Source organism: Rasamsonia emersonii (assembly GCF_000968595.1).
Source record: "Rasamsonia emersonii CBS 393.64 chromosome Unknown ctg1118621760662, whole genome shotgun sequence".
In the NCBI taxonomy this organism is placed as follows: domain Eukaryota; kingdom Fungi; phylum Ascomycota; class Eurotiomycetes; order Eurotiales; family Trichocomaceae; genus Rasamsonia; species Rasamsonia emersonii.
This window is the reverse complement of record NW_013562828.1, coordinates 1-13,810: the sequence shown is the minus strand read 5'-3', so window position 1 is coordinate 13,810 and position 13,810 is coordinate 1. Positions and strand designations below refer to the sequence as shown.

The following is a 13,810-nucleotide window of genomic DNA, read 5'->3' as shown; positions in this document are numbered from 1 at the left end:
CTACACCGTCATGGCCGAAGATGTCGAGAATTTTATCCGGCAACACGGGCTAGAAAAGGCCGTTCTGTTTGGCCATTCTATGTATATCACCTAGCGAACTTTATATTGGTAAATATACCTTACCTAGCCAGCTTCTAACAGATCACGACCAGGGGCGCCAAAACAGCAATGACCGTCGCGCTGCGCTCTCCTGAGCTGGTCACCGGCCTCGTTCCCATCGACAACGCCCCCGTCCGTGCGAAACTGGGCTCGGACTTTGCGCGCTACGTCCGCGGCATGCAGCATATCGAGGCTGCCAAAGTGACGAAGCAGAGTGAAGCGGATAAGATTATGCAGGAGTATGAGGAGGTAAGCAAAAAGATGATGGCAAGCTGAGCCAATTAATTAATTGCATATGTGCAGTCCCTCCCGTCCGCCAATTCCTCCTCACCAACCTAATCCGCTCTTCGGACGACAACGTTCTCAAATTCCGCGTCCCGCTGACCATCCTCGGCTCCGCGCTCGACAACATGGCCGATTTCCCGTTCGCGGACGAGCACCATCAGGTACGATATGACGGCCCCACGCTGTTCATCCGCGGTACGAGAAGCACCTACGTCCCGGACTCGGCGAGGCCGGCGATCAGGCGGTTTTTCCCCAGGGCAGAGGTGGCTGATGTCGAGGCGGGGCATTGGCTGATTTCGGAGAATCCGGAGGCGTTTCGGAGTGGTATGTGCCCTCGATTTAACTAGGAATTTTTTTTTTCGTATGTTGATCTGATGGTGCTGATTGATGCTAACAACGATATCCATTCCATTCACAGCCGTCGTGAAATTCTTCCAAGAGAACAACATCGAGTGAAAGAAACGAAATGACCCGACAACGACGACGACGAATATCATCCACTGCGCAGTCTGGCTTTCATAGCATTTATCATTTATTATTTATCGTTTATTATGTTTTCATACTTTAGATTTTTATATTTTGTTTTATATCATGTATTGTATCATTCATACTATAGACCTATAACTATAGAGTTCAGTTGAGTTTTGTTTGTGAAGGGGGTGGAGTGAGTGGAGAGATTCTACCAGTCTTTTGTTTTGTTTACTTTTGTTTTGTTTATTTATCCATGCCATGCAGTATAGATGGACCGACTGATAGATAAGTTGATTTTTTTTTCTTTTTCGTCTGTTTTATATGGGAATTGCATATTATAACAGTGTACTTTTATTCTAATTTAGCTACTTATTCTCTCTCTCTTTTTTTTTTCTTTACTTACTTCACTACTACTACTTACTACTTCTTGCTGTATGTACATACAGTCATTACGTTCATTAATTAATCGTATTGTATTACTATCGAAACAATAGAGAGAGATATAGAAAGAGAAACCTTTGATGAACTTGGAACTTGTTTATGGATTTAGATATCTAATCTGCCTAGAAATGTCTCAGGTACACCCTCCAGAGGAAGATAAATATATTTTGCTACTCATCAAAGCAGGATTTTCTACGCTCTGGAAAACGTAAGAGAAGCCCTACCCTGCTTGAATTCCACCACGTAGCCCTTCCCATCTTGGGTCTTTCTTGTCGCTCCGCTTGCCAGCTTCATGTCTACCGCTCCAGGCACGTCGGCCGTCTTCTCGTATCGGACCACCGCTCTCGGCGCGGGCTCTGCCCCCGTCCCGCTGATTACGTCGACCAGTTGCAGCGTTAACTGGCTGCTCTGCGGGTGGAATGTGAACTCGGTGATGGCACCCGCGTCGATGCTGACGTACAAGCCTAACGGCGCGATGTAGATCCTCCTTCGCACCGAGTCTCGCGGTTGCACGGTGATCGCGTCGTCGCTGACTGAGACGACGTTGCCCCCGAAACTCAGCCAGCTCCATGTCGGGTGCTCGACTAGATAGGTCGCTGCGCCGAGGACGTGGCCGAGAAAACTGAGGCCGTAGTCGCCCGAGTACGGGTCCCATTCGAGCGTCTCGGGGAAGGAGTGGAACGACATGGACGCGAACCCGTCTGATCTAATGTTGGTCAACGGCCCCTGGTGACCACCGTATCCGACGCGCAAGTCGTAGAAGCTGGCAGGAGAGCTTGGAGAGGGTGAAGCCCGGTAGTTCGCCAGCATCGGCAGAGCGTTCAGCCCTGACCCATAGTGGTGGATCTGGCGCTCAATGCGACTGTATTTCCCAGCCGTCCTGTGACAGACAGTCAGCACGCTTCCTCAGAATGGGAGGGACCAGACAGCACGCACTCAAAATCCCAGTACCGCCGTGCGTTGCCATTCCACCCCCAGTGCGCAACAGTAGGCATGTACCCGCGTATAGACTCGATGGTCTTGTTCACCGTGCCTACGTATCCAAACCGCCTATCAAGCTTAGCTAATGCTCAGCGCAAGATGACTATCCTGCGACTCACTTCGTCCAAAGATAGACACCTTCCTGCCCCGTGCAATCCCACGCCTGTTCGCTTCCATACGGGTCTGCTTGGGTGGACCAATACTGAGAGCGTTCTTTCATGATCGACTCGAGCTTGGTGGCTTCCGATGTGAAGTTTTCGGCTCGCAGGTCATTGAGCAGTTCTGCCCATACCGTCTCTCCCATGAGCCCTGCGTCGTTGTAGAGCGTGTTGTTCGACCCGTCGGGTTGCGTTCCAAAGGCGAACAAGACCCTAGCAGGAGTCAGTATAGCTACACAATTACAACATAAGACATGGGGAAATACGTCTCGTAAGATTGTAGCAGATACCACTCCGGAGTCTGCTTCGACAGTGCCCCCGGTGCGATCCGGCCAGCACGGTATAATGCCCAGTACAGGGCCGATACATGCACGTAGTTATACGCCCGGTCGACACGATAGGCCGTCGTCCGGTTAAAAGTCCCCGTCCAGTTGAATGACGGGTTGTACGAATATCCAGGGACAACGTCAGGCTCGTAGAAAAACAGGCTCCTCCGGACACCGTATTTGTCGGTGCCGTTCGTCACCTGCAGGTTGGCCCAGACCGTTTTGTTCACAAAATCCTCCAGTCGTGCGATTTCCGGTGCCACTGGCTGAACAGTCTGCTTCACGGCCGCGGCTTCAAATGAGCCCGCACCTCCATCATCACTCAGTCCGGCAAGCCAGGTCCTATTCTCCTGCAGAACGTAGTTGTTGACCGAGTGATCGTAGGTGATAATCGACGGTATCCGACCGAAGGGATCCGACATGTTCGAGATCCATTGCCTTTCAGAAAGGAATCTCCCCAGCCGGGCCAGAGACTCGGGTCCGCTCTCCGTAATGTAATAATGCAGGCTGTGCCTCATCCCGTTGTCGTACACGACTTCGATTCTGGATCGACCGAAGACGTCGGGCGACGGTGAGACGCCGAATCTCATCCAGGGACCCCCAGATTCGCCCATCGGCGTGATTGACAGGGCACCCCGTGGGTATACCTCGATCGATGACACATTGGAGGCACTGTTGATGAAGACTTGCCCGGTCAGATCTTTTGGAAGGACATAGCCTGGAATCCCCACCGCCACTGGCCGGCCCACCGAAGACACTGTGCCCTCAATCTCATCCACCGACGCGACCGTCGTGAATCTCAGGCCAAACGAGACCTGCTGTCTCGGCTCGAGCACGAGAGACGTGGGCTCGTTCCACGGAACAACTGCCCGCCATTCCTGCTCTGAGTAGGCCTTTGTGTAGACCTGCCATTCATAGTTTCCTTCAAACGTCTGGCTTTGGTAGCGCAACGACGTGTTCGTAGGTTCTGGCAGGAACCTCCACGCCTCCAGTTTCGTAAGATTGCCCAGAGGAGTCACCACCAGATGCGGTCCAACTCCAAGCAGTCGGGTTACTTGGACATATCCGGCGTCCAGGCCGATGAAAGGGTCGACCAGCACACACTTCTCCCTGGTCTCAACCGCGCTACGTCCTGTGAAGATGGTGTTGAATTCCAGCGGAAAGCCCACGCTGCCGACTTCAATGGCCTCGTCCGAGCGGACGTTTTGCAGCGTGAAGTTCAACGCCAGATCGCCCTCGTACTCGAACCAGGTTCGAATGATCGAAAGGTCACCGCCAGCGGCGGCAGCCACGCGAGACGACTGGATGACGCCAGGCTGGCTGGACGGCACGGACGAAAGGTTGGTGCGGTGCGCTGCTGTGTCGACATCGATCCAGTCTGGAGAACTCCCGACCCGATACCGCAGAGTCAAGTCGCCGGTGTGGTAATTGCCGTTGGAGTTTCTCTTGTCGAACACATCGGAAGGCGAGAAGTCGAACGGAGTGCTGGTTTTTGGCTGCAATGACTGCAGCACACCAGACCCGGCAGCGAGAATCCCCGTGAAATGGGAGGTAGAAAATGTTGTCTGTGCAGTTGCACCCTGGCTGGTGAAGAAGGATATTAGTGCAGCCACGACAGCAGTTCTATACGGCCCCATGTTCACAATAACAGATAAACAAATGCCTTGCCCAACGCGCCATCGTATTGTATGCACTCCCCACGAGTCAACTGTCTATATGTAGACAAACCAGATGCTGTTTTCCCCACATCCTATTACCCCGCCTGCCATGTCGATCCGGGGGAATAATATGTTCATTCGATCTCTAATAATACTCCGTACTCCGTCCATGTATGCAGCTAGGCGAAATAACTGATCAGGCCGTTTGCTGTTTTTGGTAGATTCCCAGCGGGTGCTAACCGACTGTCTGCTGTAGCTCGCCGCTAATACGGGTTGGCACACCTCGATGATCAATCTGACTGGGCAGTGGCATTTGGACTTGAATCTGCGCTCCCCTCATGTTGCGGAGTTGGTCAGTTAGCTTCATTGACGAGACTATTGCTGCGTTAAGTATTTCTTCGTTGCTATGTTGCTTCGGTCCTCGGAGGAAATATGCCCGAATCCTGTCAGGATTATCCGCTTACGGAATAATTGGAGCAGAATCCTGATATTATGTCAGCACATCTGATATTAGATCTGGATATTTTAGTAGTTAAGAAAAAAATTATATACAGGCAGATACAGCAACACAACTAATTATGTATTCTGATTAAAACTAATATCTGCAATCGAAGGTGGGAAGCTGTACAGTCAGCATCACTGCTTTCACACCCTCTCAGACAAAGGGCTGCATATTCCCATAACCTAGTTAGCAGATAGCTATCCAGACTCTAGCCATGGCGTGAAAACAGCGAGCTGAGGTAGAGGGTTAGCCATAGATGCAGCGCAACACTAAGTCCTGTTGCTGTCACTGCCAACTGGCTTAACCCTCGAACCAACAAGTAAATCCCATCCTCACGGAGGATATTCCCAGTAAAATTCCCGTGATATGTCCTGTCATGTCTGTAAAAGGTCGAATTAGCCCAATGCCCTGGCCCAATAAATCCCACAACGCCTAGAATCATGCACGCTAGGTATAAAAATTAATGCTGTGCTCTTCCACCTAATCATCCAGTGTGATCACCGCCGGTGGTCCGGACACCCAGTGCTTCTTCTTGCGCTTTTTCCTCTTGTGCTTCTTCTCGCTCCGGCTCAGCTGGGATGATCCCTCTTCTGGAACAGGAGAAGACCGGACCGAAGGAGTGTAGGACGTGGCGCTTGCCTCGTCGGATATCAAGGCGCTGTGATTAAACTTGCGCTTCTTCTTCTTCTTCTCTGCATCATTATGCTTTGCAGCCTCATTAACGTCCACAGGACTGGGCAGCGGCGGATCCTCCGTGGCCGGGGGAACGTCGTCCGGCACTTCAGACGGTTGGCGTGATTCAGCCTTGATCGGTCGCAGTGCCAAGGACTCTGGCTCAGATGCCAGGCGCTCGACGAGCTCTTCCTTGGCCCGTTCAAGCTCCCCCAGCCGTGCGATCGCGTCCTCGACATCTTTTCGGCTCGTCTCCTTGAAATCGTCAAGTCGATTCGCGACGTCCTGGATCTCATTGCTGAGGGATCCTTTCATCTCACGAACCTGCTCCAACACCTTTTCGAGTTCGGCCGAGTTCGCAGACTGAATCTTCTCTTCCAGCGCTTTCAGGCTATCTGTCGTCTGAGTTCGAGCTTCATCCAACTGCTTCTCAAGAGACTTGATCTTTTCGGTCACACGATCCCACTCCTGGTTCACTTCCTGGAGAATTGCTCGTCTCGTCTCTTCTTCGGATGGTATATTTTTCTCCAAGGAGCCAAGTCCCTCTTTTGCTACGGCAATGTCTTGGGTCAGACGCGAAATTTCATTATCGAGCTTGTGCTGCTGCCCCTCGACCTGTTGGAGCACCGAAGCGTGTTGTTCTGCCAGACGCCGGCACTCGTTTGTGCAATATGTATGATTGTTACGCACTTCCTCAGTGAGGTTCATGTGGAGCTAATTAAGAGAATCCAGGCGGGTAGAAAGCCCGGAGACATCTGGGACATTGATTTGAGAGACCTGCGTTTGTAGTGCCGAAATCTGATTCTGCACCGCCTGCAAGGTCTGGGGAGATGGATAGATGTCCTGAATCACTGAAACCGCCTGCCGAACGATAGGTTCCGTGGTCAAATGATTGTAGCGAGTCTCCAGTGAGACAATGGCTGTCTCGACTGTCTGCAGCCTGCTATCGCGACGCTCGATATCCGCTCGCAGGCCCTCGAAGGAGTTGCTTTGGTCCTTGCAACGTTTGTCCAGGTCAGATACCTGTGACTCTATCGAGGCTTTCAACTGCTGTGCGTCTTCATTAGTCTTGTTGATCATCGGTTTTAATCTGGTTTCCAACCGTTGCTCTGACTCCTTTATGGCCTTGTGAATTTCGTCCTCGTAACCATGACGCTCAACGGTCTCTCGCAAGCCTTCGATGGACTGGCTCTGGAGCTTCAATTGTTTGTCCAGTTCCTCTTTCTGCGACTCTATTGAGGCTTCCAACCGTTGCACCGCTTTGTTGCAATCATCTTTGACATTGTCGACCAAAGGGTTCAACGTATCCTTCAATTTTTTCTCCGCTTCTTCTATGGCCGCCAATTTACAGTCTTCTTCCAGACTTTTCATGTCCAACATCTCTTTGAAAAGTTTATCCAAATGATCGACCCAGGCTTTCAAACGATCGAACCCGGTTTGCAACTCACGCAAGGACTGATCATATTGATTCGTCGCAACGGAACTGGGTGGTTTGATATTTTCGAGAACTTTCAGACGATTCTCAATACCTTCGAGAGCGCCTTTATAACTGTCAGAAGCTTTCGCCGATATAGATCCCTCGAGAGCGGTAATGCGCCCCTTTACATCTTCGACGACATCCTCAGCCCTCTTGACAGCTTCCGTAGATGCTGCCGAGTTTTCTATCCGACTCAGCCGCTCATCCAGATGCGGAATGCGATTTTTCGTCGTGGACTGGAGCTGGTCCGTGACAGCTTGGACCTTGTTAACTTGCCCTTTAAGGCCCTCATAGTTTCCTTGCATGTCTGGTAGAATCTTCAACCACGATTGTTCCTTTTCCAGCTTATCCAGTCGTTCCCGTGCGTGCGTAGAAAACTTCTCTAGTTCAGAGGTGTGACTCCCGAGTTGATCATTCAATCGAGAGGACTTGCTCTCCAGATCTAGAACGTTCTGGGTGTGAGATGCAGCAAGGGCCGAGACTTCCTTTACTCGTTGGTCTACCTTCTTGGCATCATCCTGGGCCGCTTTCAATGTTTCCATCTCATTCCTCATTCTTGATACCTCTTTCTTTAAATCTTCGGCGCTTGCGAGTGCGCTCTTAGCATCACTATGGATTTGCTCGAGCTTCTCGTCAGGCACAAAGCCACGTTTAAAATGGGCGTTGACCATGGTCATAACCATATCTTCTAGGGCCTTGCGCTGACGACGATGCGTCTCAATTTTTTGTTCAACCCGAGACAGCTCCTGAGCATATTCCTTTCTCTGCTGTTCAAAGATTGCCACTGTGGACGGAAATTGAGACACATTTTTGGATTTTTCGCGATGGTCCTGTAGTATGGCCTGAGCCTTCTTCAATTTTGCATGCTCGTCCTGCGCATTAGCGATGGCAACAATTTCCATCGTCAACTGTCCGAGAGACTCGATAAATGTTTTCTCAAAGGACCTCGACACTGAACCAGAAACAGGTGGGCCACCTGGAGGTGGACCACTTGGCGGGGGCCTGCTGTCATCCGATGTGGCTTGTGGGCGTAAAGCAAGGCGAGGATCACGGTTCGGTGAAGTCGTTGTAATAGACTGGTCCTTTGGCCAGCCGTCTAATCTGTTCTGATCCAGTCTTGGACCTGGCGGTGCGGAGGGTTCGCCCATCTTGGCTCCCTAGTTGGATATTATACTGTGCGTCCTGCAGGTGATGACTAAGCACAGTACAATCCTAACTGCGAGCGACGGATAGGTGAGAGGGGAGCATTAGACGGCGGAAGACGATATAGTCAGAAACACGTCTGGTTTAGAGGCGATAACGTGTTGATCACATGGGATCGTGGCCCAGCGGTGGACGTTGACATGCGGGCTGCTTTCAGGAGCGGCATCCAGATTAGCATGCATGGACAGCAATGTGGGACGACAGTGGAGGCGAAAGGAAGCCCCAAACACAGTCCCAGCTCACCTAGAAGTCACCCAGATACCTAGAATGGTGAAAGATGGAATCTCCATCAGGGAAATACACGAACGCTGGCAAACACGCGCATTCACCGCCGACCGCGTGTTGTCGCTTCTGATAAAGAAAATTACTTTGCGGATTCTGCCGGGCGGTCGGCAAGGCGGTCAGTGCGGCCTCCTCGTTACCCGCCTTCGCAGAGCTGAAGCTTTTCAAGACATCGACAGGCATCAAATCCGAGCAGCCCTCAGGCGATCTTGGTGATTTGGACATTTTGCAAGAGCTCCTCTATTCCCTCGGTCACGATGACTGCTGTGAGTCGACCCTGAGACGCCTGTGCGTTCCCATCTCCCAGCTAACCGTGAATACAGCCCATTTCCACCATCTCAGAGAGCAAGGAGCTCCGAGGCCTCAATCTGATCGCTGCCCATTCCCACATCAGAGGCCTTGGCGTCGATGCCGACACATTACAGCCACGGGCAGCCTCCCAAGGCCTTGTCGGCCAGGAGAAGGCCCGTAAGGCTGCGGCCGTGATCCTGCAAATGGTCAAGGAAGGGAAGATCGCCGGCCGCGCCGTCCTCATCGCAGGTCCTCCCAGCACCGGCAAGACGGCGATCGCAATGGGCATGGCTCAAGCGCTAGGTCCCGATGTCCCTTTCACCACTCTTGCCTCGTCGGAAATTTTCTCTTTGGAGATGTCCAAGACAGAAGCTCTGACGCAAGCCTTTCGCAAATCGATCGGGGTGCGAATCAAGGAAGAGAGCGAGATCATCGAGGGAGAAGTGGTGGAGATCCAGATTGACCGCAGCGTCACTGGGGTATGCAAATAATTTTTTTTTACCTGCTCACTGTCCGGTCATAGCATACTTTTGCTGACTGCATGCAGGGCAACAAACAAGGGAAGCTCACGATCAAGACCACCGACATGGAGACCATCTACGATATGGGGACCAAGATGATCGACTCGATGACCCGAGAGCGCGTCATGGCAGGAGATGTAATTTCCATCGACAAGTCGTCCGGCAAGATCACCAAGCTTGGTCGTTCCTACGCTCGGTCGCGTGACTACGACGCCATGGGCCCAGACGCCAAGTTCGTGCAGTGTCCGGAGGGCGAGCTGCAGGTTCGCAAGGAGATTGTGCATACCGTCAGTCTACATGAGATCGATGTGATCAACTCGCGAACCCAAGGCTTCCTGGCTCTTTTCTCTGGTGACACGGGCGAGATCCGGAGTGAAGTTCGGGATCAGATCAACACCAAGGTGGCCGAATGGAAAGAAGAGGGCAAGGCTGAGATCATCCCTGGTGTGTTGTTCATTGATGAGGTGCACATGCTTGACATCGAGTGCTTTTCCTACATCAACCGCGCATTGGAGGCTGAGCTCGCGCCGATCGTCATCATGGCCAGCAATCGCGGCCACACACGGATCCGAGGGACCACGTACCGCTCGCCGCATGGTCTCCCGCTCGACTTCTTGGACCGCGTGGTCATTGTCAGCACGCAGCCTTACACAGCAGACGAGATCAGACAGATTCTGGCGATTCGCGCGCAAGAGGAAGAGGTCGAGCTGTCCCCGGACGCGCTGGCTTTGTTGACCAAGATCGGGCAGGAGTCCGGTCTGCGATATGCAAGCAACATCATCACGACGTCGCAGCTGCTCTGTGAGAAGCGAAAAGGCAAGGAAGTCAGCATCGATGACATCCAGCGCAGCTACCGGCTATTCTATGACCCCGTGCGTAGCGTCAAATTCGTAAACGAGTTCGAGAAGCGGTTCATCGGCGACGCCGGCGACGTGAGCCTCTCCCACACCAACGGTGACGCCATGGAGATCTCGTAATGAGAATGTTTACTTAGCTTGCTTTGAGGTCACCCATCTCCTAGATATGCTAAAACTTCTCTCTTGTCATGAGTTAGAACGGGAAGCTGTGCCTTGGCTTACAAAAAGTTAACGTTACCCTCTTACCTTTCCTTTAATGTTCTCGATTTAGTTTCCATACACATGATGTACAATATGGCCGGCGCGTTAGTGAGACTTGTTTTCTCTACCAATGGTTGTGATATCTATCTGGGTTGTGTGTTTCTTTTTGTTACAGAAATACAATTCGCTCAAGTTTCATACCTCTGCGTAGCTCTGTTCAAAAGTCTATTATTCGTGGACGGAAATTAGTAAAAATAAAAAAAGAAAAGAAAAGAAAAGAAAATCGTCACGTATACTACTGTACACATATAGACATGTGTCTATGTGAAAGTGGCGACACGAGTCCATTCACTGGTGGGATCGCCCGCTCTCCGAAATTCGACGCCTTCGCCAAAGTATCCAGCGTCGCGCCACGACTGCATCATCGCGCTGTCGTAGGGACCGTGCGTTTGGCCGCCGTCGCGGGCATCTGACCAGCGGAATTCCCACATTGTTGGACCTGGTGCCCCTGTGCCATCGCCAACGTTGTCTTCCCCGTTGCCGGTGGTGAGTTGTGGAGGATCGACCCATTCCTCTCCGGTCTCTCGACGGTATTGTCGGGTCAGCGTTTCCCTCTCGACCTCGTAGATGTCTGACTGGCCCCGGGTGAGGAGAAGGTCGGCAGCGCCGGTGATCTCGTCGATAGCTTTCTTGCGGGCAGCTTCTTCGGGGTTGTCCTCGGTCATCTCGACATCTTCGGCCGCCCCATTGGTGCCGTTCATTTTCGATTTGGGCTTGTTCCTCTGCTTGGTCTGCCATTTGGGTTTCTTTTTAAGTCCCTTCCCCAGTCTGGCCAGCGCTTCCAGGACCGTTTCTCCCCGCTCAAGGTGGGTGATCAGGGTCCTCAGTAGATCCGAGGTCAGGATGCTGTCGGTTTCTCGGTCCTTTTCTCGTCGTTCGGCATCTCTCCTTGCGGCTGCTTCTCTAGCCCGCTTGATGTCTTTCTTCGAGACTCCTTCCAACCAGGTATCGTGGATCGCGTCTGGATCAGCCGCTTTGCGTATGTAATTCCCCTCTTCATCGAAGCGGCCTTCCTCCTGCTCTGCACGCATGTTGAAGGCATCCAAGAGCGGCGCGTTCTTCTTCTTTGAGCCAGCACCCAACTCCTCGTCCATGCCTTCGTCTAGCCGTGCGCGCTCCTCGTCGGGGACATCGCTTTCACTATCGCTCTCCTTGTCATTATCTTCCACCACGTCTGGTCGGCTCAGGTCTGCGCGGAGTTTGTGTCCACCCCGTGAGGACTCGACTTGGCCCTCGATCTCCTCGTCCCGCAAGAAACGAACACTCTTCTTTTTCTTCCGCGACTCGTCCGCATCGGCCTCTTCAAAGTCCTCCTTTAGCTCTGCGAACATGTCGTCATCTTGCTCTTCTTGATTTTTTTGCTGCTGGTTGGCCTTTGCCCTGGCTTCCGCTCGCGCCTCAAAGGCTTCATTTTCACTGTCGGATTCGTACCCATCAATGTTGACTGCGTTACGCCGTACGCGTCGCCCGCGACCGATCTCGTCGGCGTCCAGGATATCATCCTCCTCCAGGGCATCGGGAGCTAGTTCAGTTGGGTTTCGCAGGTCAAATCGGGGCTTTTTGGAGGACGATGGACCGTCGCCGTCTTCACCAGCTGCGCCGTGGAGAGTGCGCGTAAAGTCCTCGCCCGCACGCTTGGGGCGCACGGAAGGCCTCGACATGGTTCACGTTGGGTGAATCAAATTCGCATAAGACGTGAGAGATGGATTGTGGCAACAAGATGGACTGTTCTGCGCTAGAGAAGTGCTGTGTTCCCTCTGCTGACCGTGGAAGACGAGTCCGGGGTCGGGTCGGAAAATCATGGAGGAGCTTAGCTCATTGCTGGACTTGCGTCACCGCAGACGGCGCGCGCTCCTTCACAACACGCCCATGTGAACAGACACCCCGTTTAATCAGGCTGGATAATTCTGAAGCCTAAGTCATCTGTCACATGGTTCGGTTCTGTTGGTCCAGTTCCAGTTTCATCTAGACTCGAGAAGCCCTACGCGACTTCTCTCTTGTCGGACACTCGAACCCTCTCCCCGCACCCAGTTCAGACGCACTGAGTGAGAGAAGAGTCCTGCCACCATGGTACAGCTCATGCACTGCTCTCCCATCATGTGTATCCTCGCTGATTATATGTGACCAGTTCCGCTCAGAGTTCTGGGAAACAGATCCCATGGATGGAGTGCTGGGCGCCGCCATGCGTTACGGGGCCACCACTCGCCGCTTCGACGAATACTACCGCTGCTATCCCGTTGCGATGATGCCAGGGCCCGAGAGGGAGAACCTCAACCATGGCGGCAAGGTCATCATGCCTCCCAGCGCTCTGGATAAGCTGACACGGCTACACATCACGTACCCGATGCTCTTTGAGCTGCACAATGGGGCCAGGGGAAGAATGACGCACGCGGGCGTGCTGGAGTTTATTGCAGAGGAGGGGAAAATCTATCTGCCTTTCTGGGTATGCATGCTACTGTATCACTACTGGTGTGATGACGGCCGAACCTAACGATGTTTTGTCGATGACAGTTGATGCAAACACTTCTTCTCGAGCCGGGCGACCTCGTCCAGGTCAAGTCGACCGATCTCCCGCCCGGACGTTTTATCAAGCTTCAGCCGCAGTCGACCTCCTTCCTCGATATCAGCGACCCCAAAGCAGTGCTAGAGAACGCATTCCGTAACTTCTCCTGTCTCACCAAGGGCGATGTATTTACGTTTTCATACAACGACCAGATCTACGAGATGGCCGTGTTAGATACCAAGCCGGAAAATGACAAGAATGCCATCTCGGTCCTGGAAACGGATCTCGAGGTGGATTTCGCGCCCCCTGTAGGCTATGAGGAATCCATGCGAACAAGCGGCACCAGCACACCCCGGAGCGTGGCAACGGGTGGCGCAGCTCCGCCGGGAGGGGTGGTTCATTCTCATGGGACCATGGCCCAAGCCATCAACTACGCGGCCATCGCTCCCGAGTCTGACGATGTAACGAAAGGCGCCAAAGCTGTTTCGTCGAACTTCCTCTCGACTGGACATCGTCTGAACGCGAAGAAGGGCAGCAAGGCGCCAACGCCGCAGGCAACCACTCCGGTTGCGGGCAGTTCAACCAACCCCCAGCACCCTCCTCCCACAAGAAGGACGAATGGTCCTCAACCGCTGAGATTGCCACCAAACAAGCTCTTCTTTGGGTATGCCATCAAGCCCCTCCAGAAACGCGACGAGCAGGGTCGTGTTATTGAGGAGGAGAAATCACGCTTCCAAGGCGCCGGACAGACGCTGCGGGCACGAAAGAAGGGACTGGGAAATTCCGGGACACCCACGTCGGGGAGTGACGTGGAGAGTCAAA

General features: G+C 52.8%; 7 protein-coding genes across 7 annotated transcripts; 3 read left to right on the top strand and 4 right to left on the bottom strand.

Annotated features, from left to right (window-relative positions):
• Window positions 1-168: 168 nt before the first annotated feature.
• Window positions 169-731, top strand: T310_8147 (Abhydrolase domain-containing protein; the record flags this gene model as incomplete). Its single annotated transcript, XM_013469076.1, has 2 exons — window positions 169-313; window positions 403-731. The coding sequence occupies 2 exons, from the start codon at window positions 169-171 to the stop codon at window positions 729-731; spliced, it is 474 nt and encodes a 157-aa protein (XP_013324530.1).
• A 586-nt stretch (window positions 732-1,317) lies between these two features.
• Window positions 1,318-4,398, bottom strand: T310_8146 (Uncharacterized protein; the record flags this gene model as incomplete). Its single annotated transcript, XM_013469075.1, has 5 exons — window positions 1,318-1,334; window positions 1,521-2,176; window positions 2,233-2,346; window positions 2,397-2,648; window positions 2,702-4,398. 5 exons carry the CDS (start codon window positions 4,396-4,398, stop codon window positions 1,318-1,320), a joined length of 2,736 nt encoding a protein of 911 aa, XP_013324529.1.
• Window positions 4,399-5,401: 1,003 nt separating this feature from the next.
• T310_8145 (uncharacterized protein) lies at window positions 5,402-6,301 on the bottom strand (the record flags this gene model as incomplete). The annotated part of the gene is made up of 1 exon (XM_013469074.1): window positions 5,402-6,301. The coding sequence occupies one exon, from the start codon at window positions 6,299-6,301 to the stop codon at window positions 5,402-5,404; it is 900 nt and encodes a 299-aa protein (XP_013324528.1).
• Window positions 6,302-6,924: 623 nt separating this feature from the next.
• T310_8144 (uncharacterized protein) lies at window positions 6,925-7,624 on the bottom strand (the record flags this gene model as incomplete). The annotated part of the gene is made up of 2 exons (XM_013469073.1): window positions 6,925-6,956; window positions 7,123-7,624. 2 exons carry the CDS (start codon window positions 7,622-7,624, stop codon window positions 6,925-6,927), a joined length of 534 nt encoding a protein of 177 aa, XP_013324527.1.
• Window positions 7,625-8,812: 1,188 nt separating this feature from the next.
• Window positions 8,813-10,344, top strand: T310_8143 (DNA helicase; the record flags this gene model as incomplete). Its single annotated transcript, XM_013469072.1, has 3 exons — window positions 8,813-8,821; window positions 8,879-9,325; window positions 9,370-10,344. The coding sequence occupies 3 exons, from the start codon at window positions 8,813-8,815 to the stop codon at window positions 10,342-10,344; spliced, it is 1,431 nt and encodes a 476-aa protein (XP_013324526.1).
• Window positions 10,345-10,745: 401 nt separating this feature from the next.
• Window positions 10,746-12,146, bottom strand: T310_8142 (uncharacterized protein; the record flags this gene model as incomplete). The annotated part of the gene is made up of 1 exon (XM_013469071.1): window positions 10,746-12,146. One exon carries the CDS (start codon window positions 12,144-12,146, stop codon window positions 10,746-10,748), a length of 1,401 nt encoding a protein of 466 aa, XP_013324525.1.
• Window positions 12,147-12,667: 521 nt separating this feature from the next.
• Window positions 12,668-13,810, top strand: T310_8141 (Ubiquitin fusion degradation protein Ufd1; the record flags this gene model as incomplete). The annotated part of the gene is made up of 2 exons (XM_013469070.1): window positions 12,668-12,928; window positions 12,997-13,810. Coding segments are annotated over 2 exons (1,075 nt in total), but the record flags the coding sequence as incomplete, so codon positions are not given.